The sequence below is a fragment of the Rhincodon typus genome, chromosome 11 (assembly GCF_021869965.1).
Source record: "Rhincodon typus isolate 14 chromosome 11, sRhiTyp1.1, whole genome shotgun sequence".
NCBI classification, from domain to species: domain Eukaryota; kingdom Metazoa; phylum Chordata; class Chondrichthyes; order Orectolobiformes; family Rhincodontidae; genus Rhincodon; species Rhincodon typus.
Window position 1 is genome coordinate 28,517,602 of NC_063342.1, and position 9,229 is coordinate 28,526,830.

A 9,229-nucleotide genomic window follows, 5' to 3' on the forward strand; every position below is an offset into this window, starting at 1 on the left:
ACAGAATCTCTGATTATGGAGTTGGGAAGAGATTTTTAATGATACAGGGAAGAAGCCTCTTAGCTTCAACACACGTCCATGACCCAACATCTTTACCCAACATCACTAAAGTAGATTATTAGGGAATATCTAAGCTATTAGTGGGATCTTATGTAGTTAATTTGACTGTTGTGTTTATTATTTTACTAAAGTGATGATAATTCATAAACAACTCCATTGCTTGTCAAATATTTTATGATGTTGTAAGAACGTGAAAAGTAATGTTTAAATGCAAGTTATTTCTTGAGTTGATGAAAATAGCTATGTACAGCGTAGTCACTGACGTCCATTGTTTATTCCAGCTTACTGACACGTAGTTAAGAATCAATGCATTTGGTGGTGCTTTTGCAAGTTTAACAAGAGGTCATTTGCAGTCAAGTATCATTTACCAAGCAACTCAGTGTCCATTACCCCACACTGAGCATTATATGATATCAAAATCAAATGAAAGTGATTTCTGAATCTGACAAGAGGTTTTAACTGTTTACCTTGTTTCAAAAGGATCCTCAGTGTGGCAAATTACACTTCATTCTCATTCATTAATCTCCAAGAAAGATTTTAATTATTCTAATTAAAGTACTGAATCCATATATCTTAATGGGTCTCGTAGTTTGCACATTTCTATGTGCCTCCATTGCATTAATACCAATCCCTGTACCACTACAGTGTCATTCTCATTGGTTACATCCATTGTTGCACAAAGACTTGTCTTTAAGTTTACACTGCAACCGGACTGTTCTTGGTCTGTGTTTCCAGTTGCTTAATGCTGCTCACTATCTTCTTCTGATGTCCAGAAAGAGTAACTCCCAGCTTCATTACATCACTAGAAACGAAGATAACAACAGTTATGATTTTCTTTTATTTTGAAAAAACACTTTGTTCCCTTTATTTTTCAGAACTACTAAATTCACAGTACGAACAAAGGATGCATGCCTGTCGTTGTACACCTTCATTCTATTTCCAACAGAATTTGCCTTCATTACACAATTATAAGTGAATAGCGTCACATTGTATCAGCATGAAAGGGACAGTGTAGTTTCAGAGACAGGCAAACATATCAATAGCAACCATAACTCTTGAGGCAAACACAACAAAAACAAGAGTTCTGAGTTTTCCAATAGAATGTAGTTTTGCATCTGCTTGAGTTCAGCCTCAGAGAAGCAGATTTCTTCCTTGACCTTTGCCCTGTGGTACTGTTCACAGCCTGCCATCTACTAACATAGAAAAGCAGATAAGTAAAATCTGAAACCAAAGATCTGTTTTGAATTGTATATCAGTTTTAATTGTTACCCATTTGAGGAATAGTTGTACTTTTTGATGCTGGAATCCAACAACAAAAACATGTAGGGACTCCCTTCAACACTTTGTTCTACATGTGATACATGGTAAATACAATGGGCAGGATTTCCCACCCTGCCATCAGAGAGTCGTGGGTGCGATAACAGAATACTGAGACGCCTGGATAAAGTGGAGGTATATAAGATGTTTCCACTAGTAGGAGAGACTAGGACTCAAGGCACAGCCTCAGAGTGACAGGACAATCCTTTAGAACTGAGATGAGGAGGAATTTGTTCAGCCATAGGGTGGTGAATCTATGGAACTCATTGCCACAGTGGGCAGTGGAGGCTAAGTCATTGAGCGTACTTAAGACAGAGATAGATAGGTTCTCAGTTAATAAGGGGATCAAGGGTTACGGGGAGAATGGGGTCGAGAAACATATCAGCCATGTTTGAACAGCGGAGCGGACTTGATGGGCTAATGGCCTAATTCAGCTCATATATCTCATTGTTTTATGATCTTATAGAAGTGTCTATAACTGTGGTCAGGTAATGCTCTAAAGAGGGGTAATTGGCTGGAGGCAGCAAAACTACCCCTCACTCAGGAAGACAGATAGCCGCTGGCCATCTGATTGCCCAGCAAATCTATAGTTCCAATCATGCTATCAGGAGAAGCAGCCACTGCTGGAATTATAAGCCTTCCCACTAGTACTGTCGGCGCAGGGTCCATGGTAGGACAAAAAGGGAAGACCCAGGGATTGAGGGAAGAGGTAGAGGTTGGGATTTGTGGGTGGTGGGTGGTGGGGTGTTGGAAGAGTTCCTGATTTCAGGATCAGGTGGGAAGGGAGGATCCAGGGGATCTGGAGAGCGAGGCTAGTCATAGAGGCACCCACCCTTCTCTGTTTCCCACCTGACACCCAAGCAGGATGATCTACCAGGATTCTTCCTTATCCCCAAACTTCATCCACTGGCAACAAAATTGTGGCTATGCAAGCAGCTCTTAAGTGGCCAATTGAGGGCCTCAAATGAGGTGGAAGTGGGTAGGAAGAGGTTTCGCCCGCTCTGAAACCTGCTGCCAGGTTGGGGTAGCAGGGTGGAGGGAAGGCAAACCACTGAGTTTTGCAGACGGTCCCCTCACCTGCAAACACGTTCAGGGGTGACTGTAAAATTGCAGCCAATGTTAAACATTGAGGGATATGGAGAAGACAACTGCCTCTGACAGCACAGGGGACCCAAACATTCAAATATTTTAATTTGGTTGAATGCAAATTGGTACATGGTCTCAGATGTAATGCGTCTGAAAAATGTGGCAATTATTTCCAAGCTGTTACTGCATTGAGCATTCCTGCTCTTCCTAGCTGTACAAAGAATTCATCATCCCTAAAAGAAAGAAGAAACATGAGCTTTTCGGAGTTGCCTCCAGGAGGTCCATGTGCACACTCCCCATTGGCGTTTGAAAATCATCACTGGAATCTTACTGAACCATAGGATTCAGACTGTTTCACCTTGGACCACTGGTTCCTTATTTAGCTTTGAAGATCTTAGGCAGTGATTGTTCTACTGCTGCTCACATCTGCTGAATACCTTGCGAAATCAAGCCCCAATACATCTCTTCCTTTGTTGTCATAGATACATGGTAAAAAAACAAAGATACTCTGACTACATGTCAGTGCACGTATTTATCCTGACAATACCATTTTTGGTTTGAGGTGCCAGGATAGCAGAACCTGATTTCGCTCTTACTAAGTACTTACAATGCCATTCCAAGAAGAGACAATGAATAGCAATTCTGCACTAGTTTGCTTTCATATTCTTTTCCCCTTTCTTGATCAGTTACTTGATCCTCCTTTGCTAGGCTCTAAATTGCTCCCAGTCCTCAGATTTATCATTTTTTCCGGCATTCTTCTAAGGCACTACCTTTGATTTAAAGATATTTCTAACTTCTTTTGTGAATGGTAGATCACTTATCACTGGGTGTTTGTGCCTAGAGGAGTGTGTAATCTGCTGTAGGTCATGTGGTGTACCTTCACATACTAGTCATTGCCTGTCTACCATCAAATCTTTTATAGTGCTTTCCAATCGACCATAACCCATCTGCCCCTCATACTTTTATAATCTTCCTTGCTTCAGTTTTAAGAGCCTACTTTCACCATGAATTATATTTTGTTCAAACTTAATGAGAAGTTTCATCATATTGTGGTGACTATTTCCCAAAGCCTTCTTTAGAGCAAGTTTATTAATTATCCCCTTCTCATTAATCAGCACTAAACCCAAAATAGCCTGATTTAGCTTCTTAATGTACTACTCCAGAAACCCATCTGGTATACAATCAAGGAATTTATCCTTCACAGCATTAGTTCTGATTTGGTTAATCTAGCCTATGTAAATTGAAATCTCCTCCGATTATTCACATTACACACGTCTGTAGTTGCCGGATTTATTCCATGTCCAACATTACCATTACAATCTGGTTACCTATAAATAATTCCAACCAATGTTTGCTCCCTTTCCTGTTTCTTGGCTCCACCCGAACCGATTTTTTATATTCACTTATAGGATGTGGGCATCGCTAGCTGGCCAGGATTTATTACCCGTCCCTCGCTGCCCTTGAGAAGGTAGTAATGAGCTGCCTTCTTGAACCGCTGCAGTCCACCTTCCGTGGGTTAACCCACAATGCCATCAGAGAGGGAGTTCTAGGATTTTGACTCAGCGATAGTGAAGGACACAATGATATATTTCCAAGTCAGGATGGTGAGTGGCTTGAAGGGGAACTTGGAGGTGGTGGTGTTCCCATGTATCTGCTGCCCTTGTCTTTCTAGATAGACTTGGTCCTGCATTTGGAAGGTGCTGTCTGAAGACCTTGGGTGAATTTCTGCAGTGCATCTTGTAAACAGGACACAGTGTTGCAACTGTGTGTGAGCGGTGGAGAGAGCGGATGCTTCTGAACATCGTGCCAATCAAGCGGGCTGCTTTGTCCTGGATGGTGTCAAGCTTCTTGAGTGTTGTTGGGACTGCACCCATCCAGGCAAGTGGGAGTATTCCATCACACTGCTGACTTGTCCATTGTAGCTGATGGACAGGCTTTGGGGAGTCAGAGGGTGAGTTACTTTCTGCAATATTCCTAGCGTCTGATCTGGTCTTGTAGCCACTGCGTTGATGTGATGAATCTAGTTGAGATTCTGGTCAATGGTAAGCCCAGGATGTTGATATTGGGGTTTCAGTGATATCACAAGTGATATTCATGCTACACAAATATGAGGCAATGACCATCTCCAACAAGAGAGAACCTGACCAAGGAACCAGTTCTCTCCCTAGAACATCACAAAGTTTCCAAGATAAGGAAATCTTTGGATGAAAGCAAGTTATCTTATAAGCAAATTAGCAACAAGCCTGTCTCCACAACCTCACCAAGAAACTGAAGAGATAAGATAGCAGGCCAAAGCAAATGAAATGGCTGGTGTGGACATGAGAAACAGAATCTTAGAGTAGATATGAGAGGTTATCTGGAGGTTAGGATTTTTTCAAAGATGTTGGCATGTTTTCTTGGTCATAAACAAGACGTGTGACAGCTGAATGTTATCAGAAAATACAGTGCAAATGGGTAAAATTGTTTAGAAATCATTAGGTTCCTCTGTACTCATTGCTATAATGACAAGGAAATTGCCTCATTGTGGCAGCTTTATTTAAAGGTTAAACTTCTCATTCTTGAGCTAATTTAGAAGCGATATCAACACAATTGTTGATGGTGGCAAGTGATACAAATTGCTGTCAAGAAAATTTGCTAAATAAAATGTTTCAGTATAATATCTGTGAGAATTTGTCTACATGCTGATTGTATGGAGTCAATTTTTAAAATGCTTTAATTTTCAATCCTGTAACAGTTGAGATTCTTCATAATTTGCCATTGGTCGTTTAGATATTTTTTAATGGGAAATCCCTTGGTGGTCAATAAGCTTTGGCTCTCTCCAGTGGTTTAAGGAAAACCTGTTGAGGTTTTGAAACTGAAGACAGGAAAACATCAGGAGTTTAAAAAACAATCCATGACTTTCAGTAAATGTGCTGCAGAATGAAATTTCTTTTACTGAAGATATGTTCAAAGAGTCAGAAACAAGAATGCTCAATTTAAAAAACATTGTAGCCTCATGCTCAAAAGAATTGTATGGCAAAGGGAGACAGGTGAAGCCACCTGAAGTACAATATGTATGGCAATCTTAGGCAATGTCTGGTAAAGCTGACAGCAATCATACTCAAACTAATGAAAAAGCAAAGGAAAGGAATGCTCTGAAGAAAAGTGACAGAGTTAGATCTGAAACTGACAGTACACAGCAGTAAAAAGCTGTAATGTTATTATTCCTTCAAGGCAAGGCCAGCAATTGTTGCCCAGCCTTAATCACCTTTGAACTGAGTGGTTTGCTAGGCCATATCAAAGTCAATCATATTGGCGTGGGTCTGAAGCCACACGTAAGCAAGACGAGCTAAGTATAGTATACTTTCTACCTTTAAGAACATTAAGTGAGCTCAATGAGTGTTTACAATAGTCAACGATAATGGTCATGATTATTATTACTGAGACTAGCTTTAAGTTCCAGAATTTTTGACTCAATTTAAATTCCACAAGCTACCCTTGTGTGCTTTGACCTCAGGCCCCTAACTCTTCAAACAAATCGTTTAACTATAGTTTTCTTTTCACAAACCCATGCTGGCTCTTCTGAATTACCTTGCATTTTCCTAAGCCTACAGCAGTCACCTCATTAATAATTGATATTGACAGTTTCTCAGTGACAGATCTCATGCTAACTGACCTATAGTTTAGTTTTCTGCTCTCGTCCCTTCTTGAATAAAGGGGTTGTATTTGCTACTTTCCAGTCTGATAGAATCTTTCCTGAATCTAGGGAGTTTCGGAAAAGTTATCACTGATGCATCTACTACCTCACTAGCCATCTCTATTATTATCCTAGAATGAAGTCCATCAGGACCCAGGGACCTATCAGTCCCCAGCTGCGTCATTTACTCAGTCACACTTCCCTAGTGTTTGTAATTTCATCAAGTTCCTGTCTCCCTTCTGTTTCCTGATCTACACCTGTTATTGCAATTTTTTTTTGCATCCCAGGAAGACAGAAGCAAAATGTTTGTTCATTTTATCCACCGCTTCATCATTAACTGTTATTGACCCACTATTCTCACTCGCTGGAGAGCTACCACACAGCTCTGAAGAAGGGTCACTGCACCTGAAATGTTACCTCTGTTTTATCTCCACAGATGCTGACAGAGCTGCTGAATTTTTCCAGCGATTTCCATTTTTGTTTGATTTCCAACATCCAGAGTTCTTTGGTTTAATTTTAGCACACATTTATTTATTCTTTACCTTTTTAAACACCTGTAGAAAGTTTTTCAATCCATTGTTTCATTTCTAACTAGCTTCTTTTTATACTTTTATGTATTTCTTCTGATTGATTTGATAGTCATTCTCTGCTGTTGTTTACATTCTGTCCAGTCATCCGAGCAGTCACTTGTCTTTATACAATTATATGCTTTTCTTTAAGTTTGTTGCTTTCTTAACTTCTTCAGATATTAGGTCTCTCCTCGGAATTTTTCATTGTTGCAGGAATATGTCTGCACCAAGTTTTCTGAAATCCCCCATTAATTTTTTGCCACTGTATCTCAGGATTTATCCCCTAGCCTTATCCCTTATCCCCTGTTCAGTTCAGCAAGCTCAATTTAATTCTCAAATGGTCTCCCTTGTTTAAAATGTTTTAGTCTTACACTCAATTTTCTCCCCTTCAAATTCACTGCTCCCTAGGGATGCCTCTACTCTACAGTTTAATTAATCCTCTTACATTACACAATACCAACGCTAGTGTAACCTGTTTTCGGGGCAGTTCCAGAATATGCTGCTCTATCGAAAACCTATCTCAAAAGCATTCTATGAACTCTAGGGTTTAACTTAGAGTCATAGAGTCATGGTGCTGTACAGAATGGAAACAGGCCCTTCAGCCTAACTTGTCCATGCTGACCAGATATCCTAAATAAACCTAGTCTCATTTGCCAGCATTTGGCCCATATCCCTCTAAACCCTTCCCATTCATATACCTCATTCAGATGCCTCTTAAATGTTGTAATTGTACCAGCCTCCACCACCTTCTCTGGCAGCTCATTCCATACATGCACCACCCTCTGGAGAAAAAGTTGTCCCTTAGGTCCCTTTTGCCCTTCTCACCTTGAACCTATGCCCTCTTGTTTTGGACTCGCCCAGTCTAGGGAAAACACCTTGTCTGTTCACCCTATCCATGCCCCTCATAATTTTATAAATCTCTGTAAGGTCACCCCTCAATCTCAAGTGCTTCAAGGAAAATTAGCCCCAGCCTATTTGGCTTCTCACCATGGCTCAAACTCTCCAACCCTAGCAACATCCTTGTAAATCTTTTCTGAACCCTTTCAAGTTTCACAACATGCTTCTTAAAGCATGGACACCAGAATTGCACACAATACTCCAACAGTTGCCTAAACAATATTCTGTACAGGCACAACATAACCTCCCAACCCCCATACTCAATGCACTGTCCAATAAATGCCTTCTTCTGAAGAAAAGTCACCGGACGTGAGATGTTAACTCTGTTTTTCCCTTCACAGATGCTGCCAGACCTGCTGAACTAGGGTCTAGGCCCGAAACATCAGCCTTCCTGCTCCTCTGATGCTGCTTGGCCTGCTGTGTTCATCCAGCTCTACACCTTGTTATCTCAGATTCTCCAGCATCTGCTGTTCCTACTATCTCTGAACTTTTCCAGAAACTTTGTTCTCATGCCTTCTTCACTTTCCTGTCTACCTACGACTCCACTTTCAAGGAAATATGAATTTGTACTCCAAGGTCTCTTTGTTCAGCAACACTCCCCAGGACCTTCCAATTAAGTATATAAATCCTGCCCTGATTTGCCTTTCCAAACTGCAGCCCCCACATTTATCTAAATTAAAGTCCATCTGCCACTCCTTGGCCCATTGACCCATCTGATCAAGATCCCATTGTATTCTGAGGTAACCTTTTTCACTTTCCACTACACCTCTAATTTTGGTGTCATCTGCAAACTTACTAACGTACCTCCTATGTTCAAATCCAAATCATTTATATAAATGGCAAAAATCATGGGACCCAACATCGATCCTTGTGGTATACTGCTGGTCACAGCTTATATTTCCATTCCCTTAAGTTCAAGGAGAGTTGAGGCTTTTCAGATCAACCATGATCTCATATAACAGAGAGCAGATTCAATGGGATGAATGGCCTACCTCTGCTCTTACATCATATGGTCTTCTGGAACACAGATCCAATTGGAGCCTTCTTTGAGCTCTCATTCAGACTGAACTGTTGATCATCCAAATCACAGCCACAATCAATTTGCTGCTCTTCTAATCATCAAACAAACACAAAATGCTTCTTTACGTGCACCCTTGTTCTGCCTCACTCAGTTAATTAACCGACTGAATAACAGAAAACCTGAAAGGTCTTTATTTCATTAGAAAATTATATCACATGAGCAAAATAAGTCATCAATTGACTTCAATTCTTTCCAGCGATGCTCAACCTAAAGCATTGATGTTGACTTGCCTCTGAAGTAGTATTTCATTCAGGTCAGATAGAAAACCTCAAAGGTGAATAAGATTTAATTACCCTGGTGTTAGTGTTACACAAAGCTTGCAAAACTAAGGCTAATATGACATCAGTAGTTGGATGAGTGCATTCTAGTATAATGTCACTTCTGGACCTTAACATGTATTCCTAACACTTGCTTAACTTCTTCAAATTGCTGTAATGCCACTGAAAAGGAAAAAGCCATCTTACTCCAAGGCCAGAGATAACAAGGTGTAGAGCTGGATGAACACAGCAGGCCAAGCAGCATCAGAGGAGCAGGAAGGCGTTT

At 40.6% G+C, this 9,229-nt stretch overlaps 1 protein-coding gene across 4 annotated transcripts in view; it reads right to left on the minus strand.

The window, feature by feature from the left end:
• Positions 1-315: 315 nt before the first annotated feature.
• LOC125484453 (ephrin type-A receptor 5-like) overlaps positions 316-9,229 on the minus strand; it is a 37,021-nt gene continuing 28,107 nt past the window's right edge. For 3 of the 4 annotated variants that reach the window (XR_007263282.1, XR_007263281.1, XM_048603247.1), the window contains one exon: positions 316-862. Coding sequence is in view for 1 of the 4 variants with exons in the window: in XM_048603247.1 (XP_048459204.1) it covers positions 757-862 (106 nt within the window). In the remaining 3 variants the exon portion in view is untranslated. Of the gene's footprint in view, positions 863-3,791; positions 4,700-9,229 lie in introns of those variants that run through there. The other variant, XR_007263280.1, reaches the window with a different exon arrangement.